Genomic DNA, 20,004 nt, shown 5'->3' with positions numbered 1-20,004 from the left:
CGTCCGTCTGTCAACAATTTCTAAAAAAATCTTCTTCTTGAAAACCACTGGGCAGAATTACACCAAACTTCACAGGAATGATCCTTGGGTAGTCCCCTTTCAAAATTGTTCAAAGAATTGAATTCAATACAGAACTCTGGTTGCCATGGCAACCGAAAGGAAAAACTTGAAACTCTTCTTCTCCAAAACAGCAAGGCCAAGAGCCTTGATATTTGGCGTGTGACATCATCTAATGGTCCTCTATGAAAGTTATTCAAATTATGCCCCTGGGGTGAAAAGAGGCCCCGCCCCTGGGGTCCCAAGTTTTGCATAGACATATAGGAAAAAACTTTAAAATTCTTCTTGTCTAAAACCATAAGACCTAGGCCTTTGGTATTTGGTATGTAGCATTACCTTGTGGTCCTCTACCAAAATTGTTCAAATTATTACCGTGGGGTGAAAAGAGGCCCTGCCCAGGGGGGTCTCAAGTTTTACATAGACTTTTATAGGAAGTTTTTTTAAAAATCTTCTTGTCTGAAACTCCAAGGCCTAGGCTTTTGATATTTGGTATGTTGCCTTGTCAAGTATTTCTTTACTAAAATTGTTGAAATTATGCCCATGCGATGAAAAGAGGCCCTGCCCTGGGGGTCCCAAGTTTAACATAGACATATAGGAAAAAAATTAAAAATCTTCTTGTCCTAAAGTTCAAGGCCTAGGCCTTTGATATTTGGTGTGTAGCATTACCTAGTGGATCTCTTACGAGATTGTTCAAATTATATCCCAGGGGTGAAAAGAGGCCCTGTGCTGGGGGTCACTTGTTATATGAGTTATATAGGAAACAGTACTTAAAAATTATTAGATCATAGTTCCTAGACTGTTTAATTATAATAACCTGATGACCTCAAGTGATTAGGGGTCACCTGACTGTGACTTTGAGCTACGGACCTACTTGCTTGTTTTCTAAGATACAACCTTGAAATTTGGATGACATGTGCAGTTAAGCACACATATCTTGAAACTGGCTTTCAGTGACCATGAATGTGACCTACTGACCTATTTCCTTTATATTTTAGCATCAGTTTGCCATTTGAAACATGTGGCTCATATTACTCAGATGAGTGATCCAGGGTCATCATGACCCTCTTGTTTTAAAGAACCTGGTGGCATGATGCAATTGAAAACCTGGTTTTCGTGGTATTTCCACATTTCTTGTTTTGAATCACCTGCCTTTTACCTCAGTGGGTTTGAGCCTGCTCGGATTATCGTGTGAGAAAAACATCCGCTTGGTTTGTGGAAGGTCATTTGGGTTTCCCAGGTGTTCACCTGTGCTTGAAATAATACCTAGAGGGCATCCCTCTGAGTTTCCAGCTTGACAGTTGCCAAATGAGTTAAAATATGTTGATGTGACTCAACACCAAAACAAGTCACTTAAAAAAAAGCATTTTTCACATTTCCTGGAAATATTAATTTTAAACTGACCACCAAAAAACTATTCTGTAAACTTATATCAAAGGTAGCCTTAGGCGCAGGTAGTACTGTCATGTTAATTTATATCAGAGGCAGCCTAGACTGCCAGTAGTACTGTCATGTTAATTTATGTCAAAGGCAGCCTAGACTGCCAGTAGTACTGTCATGTTAATTTATGTCAAAGGCAGCCTTGACTGCCAGTAGTACTGTCACACTAATTTATATCAGAGGCAGCCTTGACTGCCAGTAGTAGAAGCAGCCTTGACTGCCAGTAGTACTGTCATGTTAATTTATATCAGAGGCAGCCTTGACTACCAGTAGTACTGTCACGTTAATTTATATCAGAAGCAGCCTTGACTGCCAGTAGTAGCAGCGGCCTTGACTGCCAGTAGTACTGTCATGTTAATTTATATCAGAGGCAGCTTTGACTGCCAGTAGTACTGTCACACTAATTTATATCAGAGGCAGCCTTGACTGCCAGTAGTACTGTCATGTTAATTTATATCAGAAGCAGCCTTGACTGCCAGTAGTAGAAGCAGCCTTGACTGCCAGTAGTACTGTCATGTTAATGTGTATCAGAGGCAGCCTTGACTGCCAGTAGTACTGTCACGTTAATTTATAACAGAAGCAGCCTTAACTGCCAGTAGTAGCAGCGGCCTTGACTGCCAGTAGTACTGTCATGTTATCAGAGGCAGCCTTGACTGCTAGTAGTATCATCATGTTAATTTATATCAGAGGCAGCCTTGATTGCCAGTAGTACTGTCATATCAATTTATATTAGAAGCAGTCTTGACTGCCAGTAGTACTATCACACTGATTTATTTCAGAGGCAGCCTTGACAGCCCTTAGTAGAAGCAGCCTTGACAACTAGTAGTACTGTCACATTAACTTATATCAGAGGCAGCCTTGAAAGTCGGTAGTACTGTCATGTCAATTTATGTCAAAGGCAGCCTTGACTGCCAGTAGTATTGTCACATTAATGTATATCAGAGGCAGCCTTGACTGCCAGTAGTACTGTCACGTTAATTAATAGAAGAGGCAGCTTTGACTGTCAGTAGTACTGTCACGTTAATTAATAGAAGAGGCAGCTTTGACTGTCAGTAGTAGAAGCAGCCTTGACTGCCAGTAGTACTGTCACATTAACTTATATCAGAGGCAGCCTTGACTGTCGGTAGTACTGTCATGTTAATTTATATCAGAGGCAGCCTTGACTGCAGGTAGTACTGTAACGTTAATTTATGTCAAAGGCAGCCTTGACTGCCAGTAGTACTGTCACATTAATGTATATCAGAGGCAGCCTTGACTGCCAGTAGTACTGTCACGTAAATTAATAGAAGAGGCAGCTTTGACTGTCAGTAGTAGAAGCAGCCTTGACTGCCAGTAGTACTGTCACATTAACTTATATCAGAGGCAGCCTTGACTGTCAGTAGTACAGTCATGTTAATTTGTATCAGAGGCAGACTTGACTGCCAGTAGTATTGTCACGTTAATTTATATAAGAGGCAGCCTAGAATGCCAGAAGTACTGTCACGTATATTTATATAAGAGGCAGCCTAGAATGCCAGAAGTACTGTCATGTTAACTTATACCAAAGGCAGCCTTGACTGCCAGTAGTACTGTCATGTTAATTTATATCAGAGGCAGCCTTGACTGTCAGTAGTACTGTCACACTAATTTATATCAGAGGCAGCCTTGACTGCAGGTAGTACTGTCATGTTAATTTATATCAAATGCAGCCTTGACTGCCAGTAGTACTGTCATGTTAATTTATATCAGAGGCAGCCTTGACTGCAGGTAGTACTGTCATGTTAATTTATATCAAATGCAGCCTTGACTGCCAGTAGTACTGTCATGTTAGTGTATATCAGAGGCAGCCTTGACTGCCAGTAGTACTGTCACGTAAATTTATATCAGAGGCAGTCTTGAATGCTAGTAGTACTGTCACATAAATTTATATCAGAGGCAGCCTTGAATGCCAGTAGTACTGTCACGTTAATTTATAACAGAAGCAGCCTTAACTGCCAGTAGTAGCAGCGGCCTTGACTGCCAGTAGTACTGTCTTGTTATCAGAGGCAGCCTTGACTGTAGTAGTATCATCATGTTAACTTATATCAGAGGCAGCCTTGATTGCCAGTAGTACTGTTCATATCAATTTAATTATAGAAGCAGTTTGACTTTCCAGTATTCAATCACACTGATTATTTCAGAGGCAGCCTTGACAGCCCTTAGTAGAGCATGCCTGAACTAGTAGTACTGTCCAATTAACTTATATCGAAGGCAGCCTGAAAGTCGTAGTACTGTCACGTTAATAATAGAAGAGGCAGCCTTGACTGCAGGTTAGTACTGTACGTTATTTATGTCAAAGGCAGCCTGGACTGCCAGTAGTACTGTCACATTAATGTATATCAGAGGCAGCCTTGACTGCCAGTAGTACTGTCACGTTAATTAATAGAAGAGGCAGCTTTGACTGTCAGTAGTAGAAGCAGCCTTGACTGCCAGTAGTACTGTCACATTAACTTATATCAGAGGCAGCCTTGACTGTCAGTAGTACAGTCATGTTAATTTGTATCAGAGGCAGACTTGACTGCCAGTAGTATTGTCACGTTAATTTATATAAGAGGCAGCCTAGAATGCCAGAAGTACTGTCACGTATATTTATATAAGAGGCAGCCTAGAATGCCAGAAGTACTGTCATGTTAACTTATACCAAAGGCAGCCTTGACTGCCAGTAGTACTGTCATGTTAATTGATATCAGAGGCAGCCTTGACTGTCAGTAGTACTGTCACACTAATTTATATCAGAGGCAGCCTTGACTGCAGGTAGTACTGTCATGTTAATTTATATCAAATGCAGCCTTGACTGCAGGTAGTACTGTCATGTTAATTTATATCAAATGCAGCCTTGACTGCCAGTAGTACTGTCATGTTAGTGTATATCAGAGGCAGCCTTGACTGCCAGTAGTACTGTCACGTAAATTTATATCAGAGGCAGTCTTGAATGCCAGTAGTACTGTCACATAAATTTATATAAGAGGCAGCCTTGAATGCCAGTAGTACTGTCACATAAATTTATATCAGAGACAGCTTTGACTGCCAGTAGTACTGTCACATAAATTTATATCAGAGGCAGATTTGACTGCCAGTAGTACTGTCACACATAAATTTATATCAGATGCAGCCTTGACTGCAGTAGTACTGTCACATAAATTTATATGAGAGTCAGCCTTGACTGCCAGTAGTACTGTCACATAAATTTGTACGAGAGGCAGCCTTGACTGCCAATAGTACTGTCACATGAATTTATATGAGAGGCAGCCTTGACTGCCAGTAGTACTGTCACATAAATTTATATGAGAGGCAGCCGTGTTTGCTAGTACTTGACTGCCAGTAGTACTGTTAGGTTATTAGATATTTGATCCAGTGGTACTTGTTGATTAATTTTTATCTGAGGCAGCTTTGATTGCCAATACTTTACTGCTAGCTTTATTTATATCAGAGGCAGCCTTGACTGCCAGTAGTGATGTTAGGTTAAGTTACCAGTGGTGCTTTAAGATTATACCAAAAGCAACAAGTATGGAATCTTAATTGATAATTATTGCAAAACTTGCACAGTATTAAATGTTATCCTTTCCTCTGCAGGATGAGCAAACTTTGAGCCCACCCCACCCAACAGAAATACAGCGACGTCACAGTCTCGCCCCACCCCAGACTTCATCTACCCCGCCAATAATAAGTTTAACATCTGAAGACACTACAGACAAGAAGAGGAGATCAAGTGCACAAAGTCTTGGGCCTTTCTCATTTTCAGTAAGTTTGTTTGGTGATTCTCGACGGAGTTCGTTGTTTTCCAGCGATACCCGCCGATCGTCTGAACGATTGCGTCGACCAAGTACTCACAGTGTAGGCATATTGCCTATAGCTTCATTTGGAGAGGGAACAGAGAAACCCCGCAAGCCCAGTACACACAGTTTAGGGATTCTGCCTCTAGGGTGGGGAGAGGAATATGATGGGAGCCCTTGCAGACGCCCCAGTGTAGCAAGTCTTGGCCCTTACTGGATACACGTAAGATTAGACCATAGCAACAACCTCCATTATAACATCCCCCATTTTTGTCTTGCATTTTGTCTTGAGAATTGCTCCAGTCTGTCCAATCCCAGTCGTGAATCTGCTTTCAGATCTTTTGTGCTTTTTTGGCTGCTATATTCCCTTCCCTTTATGCAAGATCTTGAAGATCTAGTGATCTGTTTGCAATTTTTATTCACAGCTTTTAAATGGTAAAAGGGTAAGTAGTCACCAGGCAACATATTCATGTATCAATTATTATAGTTAGACTATGTAATTTTGAACATTTGATTTTGTATATATGTCACATCTGTCCGTTTTGTTATTATAGAAGAATTGTGCTAGCCCACTTAGACATTCAATACATATAATATGCAAAGTTGTCAGTTAAATAACTGGTAGGAATAAAAAAAACATGAAATGATTTATATGGGGTCAAACAGTTTTTTTTACCACATGTAGATGTTGGTCTTGTTAATACCAAGAAATGATAGTAATTCTTTGAAGGTTGCACATTTTTTTTCATTGGATGAATTGTAGATATCAGTTGACGTATATAAGAAACATTGGATTTATTTACTAAATTAGGTATACTTTTTCAGACAAATTGCTTACAGCTAAGAACAATTATTATGAATGAACGGTCACCTGTTGTCTAACCTTAACAGATATCACCGTTCTAGTAAAACAACCCTAATACTATTCACTCAGACTGAAGTCTTTTTATATTAAATACATTTTTTGCATCATGATCTTTAAACCACAGATGTTTTCAAATTCTCTGTACAGTTGTAATTTTTATACTGTATTCCAGACTTGAAAATACTTGTTTTATCAACTGCCTGAGTTTCTATTGTATTTATTCTGTCTGCATAAGTGTTACTTAAATATTTCACAGATTCTATAAATTGTAAAAATTTTGATACATGGATGTTCACCCCATATTTAATCACTTTTTCCATACATTACAAACCTGAGGTTTCCATTTTGGATAAATGACCTTATGTATACTTACACTACAAATTTATTGGAGTTATAGATTTATTTTGTTTTAGAAAAAAAGCCAAAAAATTCACTGAGAGATTATACATAGATGATTGCATTGGGCCTGATTGTATAATGAAACCAGGTAAAAGAATGTTAAATTTCATTACCTGTGTAGCAAAAAGGAAATGTGTTATACTTCAGAATGGAAATCTGTGCTCAGAAATGAACCCATGTAATCACATTGTAATTTGATAATAAATGACACTGAACAAGTTCATCTGTTATAATTGACTCATGTTGTACCTTGTGTGATGCACCTTGTACAGTTTTCAGTAGCTATTAAATGAGAACATTTTCATAAATACCTCTATACAGCCGCATTAACTTACTGATATATTCCCATACCTTTTGAAATAATTTGCACACGGCAATCATTTTCTAAAAGCCTCAGCATCACAAAACAAGACAGAGAAAATTATATAAAAGGATAATTGCCTTGTAAATGATGCAATACAATGGTGTTAATCATCACTTTGTAAAAGCATAACTTCAGTTAATATGGCACTGAGGCCAGTCAGAAATGTTTTTTTTTTTTTTTGATAGCCATAAATAAAGCGGAACTTTCAACTTCACACCCTTGTTGTAAATTTATTACAAGAATGGTGTTTCCATATTCCTTACTATCTAAACTATTTGAATATCAGTGGTGTTTATTTTTCATTGCTGTTTAAATATTATAATGATTGATTTTGCAACCTGTGTCCCTATCTAATTTTGCACCTTACAGTATTTTATACTGATGGTGCATTCTTCATTTGTATAAATAGATTATGGTTTGACATATATATTGTTTTGTCATGAGACATTGTTGTGTTCAATTCAATCAATTAACCTTATAGGGAATCCATCAACAGACAGTCGCTGAGCACTTCCTTATTTCATACTAAAATTTAATCATGGAACAAGTAGATGGATTTTATATCCCAATCAATTTAGTTTTAAGGAAGTTCCAAGATTTCATAATCTGGAACAGTATCCAAGGAGCTTATACTTAACAAATAAAGTCGGTTAACCAGTAGCCTGTTGGTGGCAAGTGATTCTGCCTTTGTGACCAGTGCAGACCAAGATCAGCCTGCACAGACAATTTTTGTATGATTGTTGACAATACATCAACCAACTTGGGTGTTTCAATAATGTAAACATTATAGAATACTGATATTAAGACTTTGTCATACATTTACAACTATGCTCATCCTACTTTGAATATTTGATTTATTTAAGGTAATCAGAACCCAATATTTTTGACTGGCCTTAATACCATTTCAAAATTCAGCATATTGTTACAATAAGGTGATAAATACTTTGATACTGTATCACTTTGGTGTAACCAAATTTAAGTGTTGTGAATATATTAAGATATTGCTGGTAGAAAATAAGCATTAAATTGTGTGTGCAATTTATTTAGAAATATTATGGGGGTTTGATGCAAGTTAACACAGCTGTTTTCAATTAAGTTATCTGTTTATTACATTAACGCATGAAGCAGTCTTTCTATAAACTGCAAAATTCTGTCATTAATTGTCCAGTAGAGTCTCATACAACTTTGGAATAGGCTTTTATTGTTACAGATAGTCACAAAATAAAGTGACTTGTGTTAAAATTTATGGCATTTATAGCACAATTTGTTATGAAAAACCAAAAAAGAACTTTTCACTGATCAGTTTTATCTTTTGAATATGAGCTTAGTTCAGTAGCATTCTTCACTGTTAGACTAATCAGTTTATAAAGGTATATGATCACAAAACAGATGAACTTCAGTGTTAACTACTATGTAGAACTACATCCTTTGAATTAACAAGTATTGTAAAGGTGATATTTGTACATTCAAAGTAGTATATTTCATGCTACAAACACTTTTATAATGTGTAAAACAATTATATTTTGATTTTTTTTTTTCACAATTAGAAGTAGATTATTTAGTAGATATTTTTATGCCATGTTATTAAAATACAATAGTAACATATATCCTTCTATCAGAGACCTGTAGCGTTATGGAAATCTTAATGTTTAAAATAGCCTGCTGCCTGCTTATCCTTATCTTACAATTTTTCTTACAATTTGTCATCATTATATGGTAAATATAACTTGCTTCTCTGAAATGTATCTTTAAAAGACATGTTGCCTTTGGTGTTTGATTTACACTTAATAGTCTGTCTCTAAACTGACTTACTACTGTTTGTAATTTACTCTTGAAACTGACTTATTACTGTTTGTTTGTTACTCTTGAAAAGGAACAATATTAAATTTTGCTTGTCTCATGCTCTTGAAACTGACTTACAAATGTGTGTCTGTTGCTGTTGAAACTGACTTACAACTGCTTGTCTGTTGCTCTTGAAAGTGAGTTATTACTGTTTGTTATTGCTCTTGAAACTAATTTACAAATGTTTGTTTCTTGTTCTTGAAACTGACTTACAAATGCGTGTCTCTTGCTGTTGAAACTGACTTACAACTGCTTGTCTGTTGCCGTTGAAAGTGAGTTATTACTGTTTGTTATTGCTCTTGAAACTAATTTACAAATGCTGGTTTGTTGTTTTTGAAACTGACTAACAAAATTTTAATGCTTGTCTGTTGCTGTTGAAACTGACTTACAACTGCTTATCTGTTGCTCTTGAAAGTGAGTTATTACTATTTGTTATTGCTCTTGAAACTAATTTAAAAATGCATGTTTGTTGTTCTTGAAACTGACTTACAAATGCGTGTCTGTTGCTGTTGAAACTGACTTTTGACTGCTTGTCTGTTGCCGTTGAAAGTGAGTTATTACTGTTTGTTATTGCTCTTGAAACTAATTTACAAATGCTTGTTTGTTGTTCTTGAAACTGACTTACAAATGCTTGTCTGTTGCTGTTGAAACTGACTTAAACTGCTTGTCTGTTGCTCTTGAAAGTGAGTTAATACTGTTTGTTATTGCTCTTGAAACTAATTTACAAATGCTTGTTTGTTGTTCTTGAAACTGACTTACAAATGCTTGTCTGTTGCTGTTGAAACTGACTTACAACTGCTTGTCTGTTGCTCTTGAAAGTGAGTTATTACTGTTTGTTATTGCTCTTGAAACTGATTTACAAATGCTTGTGTGTTGTTTTTGAAACTGACTTATGACTGCTTATCTGTTGCTTACAACTGCTTTTCTGTTGCTCTTGAAACTGACATACAACTGTTTGTCTGTTCCCTTTCAGTTTGTTTGTTTATTTTTGGTTTAATGCCATTTTTCAACAATATTTCAGTTATGAAATGGCAGGCATTTAACTTAACAGTTTTTCCTGGATTTTCCTGTTCTCCACAAGTACCTGCCAACTTCCCAACATGAATCAGAGGTAGAGGATGAATGATTTCAGACACAATGTCTTTCATCAAATCTTAATGGAGAACATATGCCTTGCCTTAGGACTGAACTCACAACCCGGTGATCAGTAGATATGCACTCTCCCTATTGAGCTAAGCTGGCAGGCACTGACTTACAACTGCTATTCTGTTGCCATTCAAACTAACATACAACTGTTTGTCTGTTGCTCATTTAACTGACTTACTTAAACTGCTTGTCTGTTGCTGTTCTGACTTGAGTTATTACTGTTTGTCTTTTGCTCTTCAAACTGAGTTACAACTGTTTTTCTGTTGCTCTTCAAACTGAGGATCAATTCTCGTCTGTTACTCTTCAATCTGAATTACAACTGTTTGTCTGTGGCTCTTCAGAGGGAGTTACAACTGCTTGTCTGTTACTGTTCAAACTGAGTTACAACTGTTTTTCTGTTGCTCTTCAAACTGACTTACAACTCTTGTTAGTTACTTTTCAAACTGACTTACAACTGTTTGTCTGTTGCTCTTCAAACTGACTTCCAACTTATGCCTGTTGCTCTTAAAACTGAGTTACAACTGCTTATCTGTTGCCCTTCAGACTAAGTTATAACTGCTTGTCTGTTACTCTTCAAACTGAGTTACAACTGCTTGCCCATTGCTCTTCAAACTTACTTACAACTGTTTGTCTGTTGCTCTTCAAACTGACTTACAACTTATGCTTGTTGCTCTTCAAACTGAGTTACATCTGCTTATCTGTTGCCCTTCAGACTGAGTTATAACTGCTTGTCTGTTACTGTTCAAACTAAGTTACAACTGCTTGCCCATTGCTCTTCAAACTGAATTGCAACTGCTTGTCAGTTACTCTTCAAACTGACTTAAAACTCTTTGTCTGTTGTTCTACAAACTGACTTACAACTCTTGCCTGTTTCTGTTCAAACTGAGTTACAACTGTTTGTCTGTTGTTCTTCAAACTGACTTGCAACTCTTGCCTGTTTCTGTTCAAACTGAGTTACAACTGCTTATCTGTTGCTGTTCAAACTGAGTTACAACTGCTTATCTGTTGCTGTTCAAACTGAGTTACAACTGTTTGCATGTTACTCTTCATACTGACTTACAACTGTTTGTCTGTTGCTCTTCAGACTGATTTACAACTTATGTCTGTTGCTGTTCAAACTGAGTTACAACTGCTTATCTGTTGCTCTTCAGACTGAGTTACAATATTTTGTCTGTTACTCTTCAAACTGAGTTACAGCTGCTTGTCCATTGCTCTTCAAAATGAGTTAAACTGCTTGTCTGTTGCTCTTCAAACTGAGTTACAATTGTTTATCCGTTGCTCTTCAAACTGAGGTTCAGCTGCTTGTCCATTGCTCTTCAAAATGAGTTAAACTGCTTGTCTGTTGCTCTTCAAACTTAGTTACAACTGTTTGTCCATTGCTCTTCAAAATGAGTTAAACTGCTTGTCTGTTGCTCTTCAAACTGAGTTACAACTGTTTGTCCATTGGTCTTCAGACTGAGTTACAACTGCTTGTTAACCAGGTTTTCATAACCAGGTTTTCAACGAAAACCTGAGTTATTAGATTGGGGTATGTCGTTGGTTGGGCGGGTGGATGGCGGCGTTAAAAAACTGGTATTTCCGGTCAATAACTTTTGTTTCGGTAAAGATATTTAAATAAAACTTGATTTGTATGTAGCTTATATCAAGACAAAGGCTTGGATTGATTTTGGGGTTTCTGGGGTCAAGGTCAAGGCCACTGTTACTTAAAATAGAAAAAGGGTTTCCGGTCAATAACTTATATTTCGGTAAAGATATTTGAATAAAACTTGGTATGTATGTAGCTTATATCAAGACAAAGGCTGGGATTGATTTTGGGGTTTCTGGGGTCAAGGTCAAGGTCACTGTTACTTAAAATAGAAAAAGGGTTTCCAGTCAATAACTTAACTTAGGAATGAGCTATCCTGATGAAACTTGGTGTATAGAAAACTTATATAAGGTTGTAGCTTGGGATTGATTTTGGGGTTTCTGGGATCAAAGTCAAGGTCATTGTTACTAAAAATAGGGTTAGGGTTAGGTTAGGGTTAGGGTTAGGGTTGTGCTTTAAAGTGGTGCACTGTGATTCAGTATACTTTTTTATTCTTATGAAAAGTGTTGAAAACCTGGTTTCGTGGCATTGCCGTGTTTCTTGTCTGTTACTGTTCAAATTGAGTTACAACTGCTTGTCAATTGCTCTTCAAAATGAGTTAAACTGCTTGTCTGTTGCTAATCAAATTGAGTTACAACTATTTGTCTGTTACTCTTCAAACTGAGTTACAACTGTTTGTCTGTTACTCTTCAAACTGAGTTACAACTCTTGTCTTTCGCTCTTCAGACTGAGTTACAACTGCTTGTTCGTTGCTCTTAAAACTGAGTTACAACAGTTTGTCTGTTGTTCTTCAAGCTGACTTACAACAGTTTACTGCTTGTCTGTTACTCTTCAAACTGACTTGAGTTAATACTGCTGTCTGTTGTTCTTCAAACTGACTTGTAACTGTTTGTCTGTTACTTTTCAATCTTACTTATTGCTACTTGTATATTGTTCTTGAAACTGATTTGTTTCTGCTTGTTTGTTTGTTTTTGTCGAGCCTGCTTGCAGAAGCAAAGACATAGTCCTCCAGTTGGCTGTTCGGTGTATGTACGTGCATTCGTCCATCCATCCGGATTTGTTTGTCTAGACCATAACTTTGACATGCTTGGAGCAGTATTCTTTATATTTGGCATGAATGTTAACCTCAGTGAGACGGAGTGTCATGTGCAAACCCTAGGTTCCTATCTCAAAGGTCAAGGTCACAGAGGTCAAAGGTCAAATTTAATAATGACTGTCCCGAGCATTTCTTCTTCATGCATGGAGGGATTTTGTTATAACTTAGCACAATTGTTCACCATCATGAGACGGAGTGACTTACGTAAGATTCAGGTCCGTAGGTCTAAGGTCAAGGTCACACTTAGAGGTCTTTTCTGTAGTACAACATGCATGTTACATTCAATTTTGAGGTGTATTTTGACCTTTCGCTACTGGTAAGGATATTTGTGTGAACTCTTTTTTTTTACGATTTACTTCCCTTTGTTGTTACTATAAATACCTTATATTGTAACTTTTTGCATTCTTTTTTTTATTTGACATAAATGTTTGCCTCAATGAGACAGAGTGTCGTGTGCAACTCCTAGTCCTTTTGACAGCTGGCGGGCTCGACATGTTGCCCCTGGGCATCTAGTTTAAGTGACTTGTCACTGCTTATTCTTTGCATTTGACCCCAACTTATTTCTTCTTGGTGATAACTGTAAAATTGATTGTCAGTTATTCTAAAAACTGACTCATATACTGCTTTTCTTTTATTCTAAAAACAGTATTGAATGTTTGCTATTTTTAAAATCTGTGTTGCATTCCTGTTTTCCTAAATAAATCTTTATAATGATTGTCCACTATTATAAACATTATTTTAGATACTGCATTTCTGTTATTTTACAATCTGTCTCATTAATGAATATCTGCTATTCTTAAATCTGACTTATTGCTGCTTTTCAGTCGTTTTAAAAGCAAAAACAAAAATGAGTGTGCCTTAAAAAGTGCTGGTTGTCGGTTATGTTAGAAACAAATCAAATAAACTTGCCTATACTTCCAGAAACAGTCTTTATACCAATTGACCAATTGTCCTTAAGTGTAAAACCAGTCTGAAATGGTTGTCTGCTGACTATTTGTTTCGTGTGGATTCTCTCTTCACCTGTTTCTTTCTTTTTGAAGCTAACATCATTTTACTTTTTTGGATCTCTCAGAATGCTGGTTGACTGATAGATAAATCTTAACTTTCATTTTTTTTAAATACGTTGAAGTGCTGATGATCGGAAACTGAAACAAGTCAGTAAGGAAGAGTTTAGGTATTTATCCAATATAAATGTCCTTTATTCCAGTCTTGTGTATTTAAGTTTATTTAAATTACAATTCTGATACATTAAAGTATTACGTGGTTTATATTTTGACAACATAGGATTCCGATAGTAGACGAGGCAGTAGAGGAAGTGTGTTCGGCTCGTTAGGGATCTCAGATGGACCTGCACCTCAAAGACGGGCAAGTTTCCAGGCATTAGGGGAAAGTATGGTAAGATCTTTGAAAACATGTTTCTGATGTCTGTTTGTTCTTTTCCTATGGTCTAGATATTAATATTAACCCTTACCCTGCTTAATTTCTATAATGAACTTGTCCATCTTTCAATTTGGACAGTACAATTAACTGTTAAAAGGGGTGCTTACAAAAAAAATACAGACTCTATGGCGAACAGTGCTGATCATGATCTACACTGGTCGCAAAGGCAGAATCAATGTGTTTAGCATGATAAGATTAAGCTTTTCATGCAAATAGTGATGTACTCACAGGAGTTGTTAAATAGTTACATGCATATCTATTGATTGATACCCATGCATGATCGTAAGAGGCGACTAATAGGGTCTTAACGCTTGGTTTTGCAGTAACTCTGTGATTCCAGCAGGTATGCAAATTTTGATTCCATACCTCATGTTTTTCTTTTCGATGTAAATGAGATGTGGAACCAAAATTTGTAGTCCTGTTTGGCGCCATATAACCTATACTGTGTTAGTGCGCGGTAAAACCCAAATAAATGAATAAATGATAATCAGGCTGGTTAGGCAGATTATTCAACCCTTGCATTGTTATGCTAGACTTGAAGTAAAAATTATGGATTTGGGGCACAATAATCAGAGTTTTGCCTTGTATCCTTGTATTTTCCTTCATATGCTCAATTCATTTAAATGACTGGTCTTGCAGAACAATCACGACATAAACCATTCACTGAAACAGGCAGTATTTCTAAGAAATTAATAGTGTCACTGTTAAAATGCAACAAAGTTTTGGGATGTTATTCAAAAGCAACACCTGATGGCTGGATCAATGTGATGTCAGTAATGAGAAGGTAAAATATGACCAATTGTATACACTTAACTTTGTAGCATTTTACAGCAGGGCTTCGGAAATTTGCCGGTTTGTTGGTTTTGGACCGATTTTTAGCTCACCTGTCACATAGTGACAAGGTGAGCTTTTGTGATCACCCTTTGTCTGTCGTCCGTGCGTCAACAATTTCTTGTCTGCACGATAGTGGTTTCATTTATGATTTTATTTTAACCAAACTTGCACACAACTTGTATTACCATAAGATCACGGTTCCTTTCTTGAACTGGCCAGATCCCTTTATGGGTTCCAGAGTTATGGCCCCTGAAAGGCCCAAAATTAGCTATTTTGACCTTGTTTGCACAATAGCAGCTTTATTTATGATTTGATTTTTACCAAACTGGCACAGAACTTGTATCACCATAAGATCTTGGTTCCTTTCTTGAACTGGCCAGATTCCATTATGGGTTCCAGAGTTATGGCCCCTGAAAGGGCCAGAATTAGCTTTTTTGACCTTGTCTGCACAATAGCAGCTTCATTTATGATTTGAATTTAATCAAACTTGCACAAAACTTGTGTCACTATAAGATCTCAGTTCCTTTCTTGAACCAGCCATATTCCACAATGAGTTCCAGAGTTATGGCCCCTGAAAGGGCCAGAATTAGCTATTTTGACCTTGTCTGCACAATAGCAGCTTCATTTATGATTTGATTTTAACCAAACTTGCACACAGCTTGTATCACCACAAGATCTTGCTTCCTTTCTTAAACTGGCCAGATTCCTTCATGGGTTCCAGAGTTATGGCCCCTTAAAGGTCCAAAATTGGCTATTTTGGCTTTTGCAGCCATATAGAGACTTCATTTATGGTTTTATTTGATACAAACTTCCAAAATATCTTCAACAACAATAAATCTTTGATTCCATGACAAATCAGATCCAATCGTAGGTTCCAGAGTTATTTTATATCTGATTACCTCCCCTGATTGTAATCAAAATGGATTTATATCAGTAAGTACTTATAGGACTTATTTGAAATTTCATTATTGTTATTAGTTGGACTGAGACAATCAGGGTAGATAACTTTGGACTGATTTTATGTCAAATTACCTCCCTTTATTTCAAATTAAAATGGGTATATCTCCATAACTAATGAAGATACTGATCTGAAATTTCATTTATGTCAACAGATTTATTTGGCAGATCCTTCTTTTGTTCACTTACAATATTTTTTTTTTATTACTCATTTTTACTTTACTATAAATAGCTTATTTTTAGTAACTCTTTTATCATTGGCCGTAGGGAAAAACCAAGACCACTTCTCTGTGGTACAACATGGATGGTACCTCCAATTTTTAGGTGTATTTTGACATGTAAGATTTTTTTTTTCTTTTTGGTTAAATTTCTTCCATGTTGTTCCTGTCCTTTGGACTTAGATATTTTTTCTGAGGGCCTTCTTGTCCTCAAGTGCAGTGATAACAGGTGAGCGATATAGGGCCATCATGGCCCTCTTGTTGACTTTTCAGACCGATTCGTGAAGTGAAAAAACGAAAAAAAATCATCCTGTAAAAATGGAGAAAAGTATAAATTTCAGTCTGAAATCTCAATACACGATCAACTGCCAAGCAGGAAATTGTTGGTCGCACCCTCAGATAATCAATAAACATGTCAAATGGTCTGATTGTCACCTTGATAATCTGTCCGTAATTAGCACGTGATGCAATCAGTATTTGCGCGGCACATCCTTTACCTCAATGTTTGCAGACAGCCGACTGAATGTATTAAACATTTTTGACTTGTTTCTGACTGGATCCAAATAATTTCGAAGGGGATACACTTCTTTTATTTAGAATCCGACGGATGGTTTATTTCAAACGGCTATGTTTGATCACGGGTAAAAAACAAATGGTCACTGCATTTAATGAGACATCACATGGGAAACCGATAAAAATAATTTTTATAATTACTTGATTTGTAAAAATTACATGATTCATTTGTTGGGGCTCCAGTTGAAACAAGTGCAGAAAATCGTCTTTGCAACCCGACTGTACAAATAAAAGAAAAAAAAATGGACTGGCAAACATGAATGATAAAGAAAACCGGAGTGGTGCAGTTTATCAAATCGGTCTTTTAAAAAACGTTTCAAATTGAAATTTCGTTTACACCAGAAGAGAACATATAACTTAATAAAATGTAGTTGCTTATATATTGAAGTACAAAGCCAGTAAAATGAAATATCTGTGGCCAACCCGCATGACCTTTTGCATGCGGGGAATTCGATCTCGGCGTTCACATAACGTACACATTCGGTCCGCGGCAGAGTATTCTTAAAATACTGTGGCTGTTTAGCAGAGAATAATAATGTGTCGTGTAATTCACTTTGACACATTGTATTTTATATAAATTCCGTCAAAGAATGAGGAAACATCACAAAGTATCTGCCGTGTATACGGTACCGAAGTCACGTGTGTTGGCTTTTAGACTAGTTACGTACACGGTGTCAATTTAATGCCTCGGCAATTTTATCCTTGCAAGTATTTTCTCGGAAAACATCGAAATTTAAACAAAGAAACGATCACACATATCACTGAATAACTGTCTTCATTGTATGGTAACTCACGGTGACCGGTAACTTAGTTTTAATGCATGACATGCTTATTTCTTTACTCTATCACGTTTTACAAAATATGGTATATTGCTAATGCGGTGGGTGGGGTAGCGCCGATGTCAGGATCTTCGTTTCGGACCGATTGAGTTATAAAAATTTCCGGAGCCCTGTTTTACAGTGATACTCTTATTTCTTAGAAATGTTGACAGTTTCAGAAAATTGATCTAGAGTGTGGGTGTTCCATAGTCATTCAGGTGTGATTTATGCATATGATGGAAAATAGAACAAAAAAAAACTGAGGGTCTTACCAGTGTGGTTATTACAGATTTCTAAACTGTTTATTACTGTTTAGACTTTATTTTAAGATTTTCTTTGTATTATATTTTGTTTTAGTGAATTGTATTTTTAGCTCATCTGAGAACAAAGTGTTTATGGTGTCAGAGCTTTAAGGATCATTGAATGTCTGTTATCCATCTGTCTGTCTGTGTCATACGCAGTTCTTTTAACCTTTAGCCTGCTAGCAGCAAGTGATTCTGCCTTTGCGACCAGCGCAGACCAAGATCAGCCTGCACGTCCTTGCAGTGTGATCTTAGTCTGCACTGTTCGCTATTCAGTCAGTAAATTTTCTGTGATCACCTCTCCAAATAACAAATGGTACTGCCCAAATTTAATGAAAGTCCAGTCCATTTTAGAAATTTAGCAGGGTAAATTTTAAAGAATATCTCAAACTTAATCACAAAGCCAGTCTTCACAGGAATGTTTTTTGGGTGGTCTTCTTTCAGAGCCCTTCAAATCTGTGTCATCCATGCAAATTCTTGTTGCCATGGCAGCCAGAAGAAAAATATCTTGAAATTCTCTCCAGCATGGCTGCCTGAGAGCTAAACTAAAATTGAAACTTCTTTAAACAGCATGTTTTCCAAAATCACTGATTCCATGACAAAAATGTTTCCTTGGGGGACCATCCTCCAAGAATATTCAAATTCTTGAGATTCAACAAAAATATGGTTGCCAGAGTTAAAATTAAGTAAAAAATTCTTCAAATGTCATTGTAATGTGAACTGCTGCTTTGATTATAGGACAGTGTTTTTATTAGTGTTCATGAATTTGTAAACTCTGCCAAAATACACCATTGAATAAATTCCCAGATTGGCTTTATGTTAAATGCGCAAGATAAAGGCAGGGTTTACACAGACATGAACCCCAGGAAGAATTCATTTAGTCATTATAATGCCATGTAAACATGTCATTGCTCTGATTTTTTGATTTTTAGCTCACCTGAGCACAAAGTGCTCCTGGTGAGGTATTGTGATCACACTGTGTCTGTCGTTTGTGCGTGCGTCCGTGCGTCAAGTCATCCATCATCAACATTTGTGTTTAAACAACATCTCCTCCAAAACCACTGAATGGATTTTGATGAAACTTGGCCATGTTTCTTGGGTGGTCCTCTTCCAAAATTGTTCCGCTTGGTTGCACATAGGGGCTGCAAGAGCTAAAAATAGAAAAAAAATTCAAACAACATCTCCTCCTAAACCGATGACCGATTTTGAAATAATTTCACACAAGTGGTCCTTATGTCACCCTCTACCAAGATTGTTCAAATTATACGGATTCGTCAAAAAACATGGCCACCAGAGGGCGTGGTCACTTTTCCCTATATGTATATAGTGGAAACTTTAAAAATCTTCTTGTTTGAAACTGCTTGCCCAATTTTAGAATAATTTTACACAAATGGTCCTTGTGTGACCCTCTACCAAGATTGTTCAAATTATTTTGATTTGTCAAAAAACATGGCCGCCAGACGGCGTGCTTACTTTTCCCTATATGTATATAGTGGAAACTTTAAAAATCTTCTTGTGTGAAACTGCTGGCCCGATTTTAAAATAATTTTACACAAATGGTCTTTGTGTGACCCTCTACCAAGATTTTTCAAATTATTTTGATTTGTCAAAAAATATGGCCGCCAGAGGGCTTTGGTCACTTTTCCCTATATGTATATAGTGGAAACTAAAAATCTTTTTTATGTGAAACTTCTGGCCCGTCTGATTTTAAAATAATTTTGCACAAATGGTTCTTGTGTGACCGTCTACCAAGATTGTTCTAATTATTCCGATTCGTTAAAAAACATGGCTGCCAGGGGGCGTGGTCACTTTTCTTCTCTGAATCAATAATAGCTAGAGCCTTGATATTTGGTGTGTGATATCAGATTTGTAATGTCTACCATAATTGTTCAAATTATTGCCCTAGGTTCAAAAGTGTGTGTGACATGTATATAATATAGGCTAATATAGAAGAAACCTATCTCTGTTCTTATACGAACACATTTGAAGCCTTGTACACAGGTGAGCGCTTTAGGGTCAATGACCCTCTTGTTTAATGATCTTACTCTCCCTATCAGACATTTTGAAAACAATTATTACCAGATTTTGATTGATAGTAAATGCTCCCTCAAAGAAAATCAATGCTCACACATAATAAGAAAGTTATCTTTACTGTTTTTCAAATGTCACAGCTATCAGTTGCTTTTGGTATTGATGCAACACTAAAATATGCACATGAATACAAATAAAAGGGTTTTGTCAGTGTGTGAATGTTTCTGCTAAACCAATCAAATTGCTTGA

At 36.7% G+C, this 20,004-nt stretch overlaps 1 protein-coding gene across 3 annotated transcripts in view; it reads left to right on the top strand.

Moving 5' to 3' along the window:
• LOC128555512 (SCY1-like protein 2) overlaps positions 1-20,004 on the top strand; it is a 503,011-nt gene that overhangs the window by 474,533 nt on the left and 8,474 nt on the right. For 2 of the 3 annotated variants that reach the window (XM_053537940.1, XM_053537939.1), the window contains 2 exons: positions 5,086-5,508; positions 13,867-13,977. In XM_053537940.1, coding sequence (XP_053393915.1) covers positions 5,086-5,508; positions 13,867-13,977 — 534 coding nt within the window. The remainder of the gene's footprint in view (positions 1-5,085; positions 5,509-13,866; positions 13,978-20,004) is intronic. The other variant, XM_053537941.1, reaches the window with a different exon arrangement.

The sequence above is a fragment of the Mercenaria mercenaria genome, chromosome 3 (genome assembly GCF_021730395.1).
Source record: "Mercenaria mercenaria strain notata chromosome 3, MADL_Memer_1, whole genome shotgun sequence".
Classification (NCBI taxonomy): Eukaryota; Metazoa; Mollusca; class Bivalvia; order Venerida; family Veneridae; genus Mercenaria; species Mercenaria mercenaria.
The sequence above is the reverse complement of the archived record's forward strand: the minus strand, read 5'-3'. Positions and strand labels throughout refer to the sequence as shown.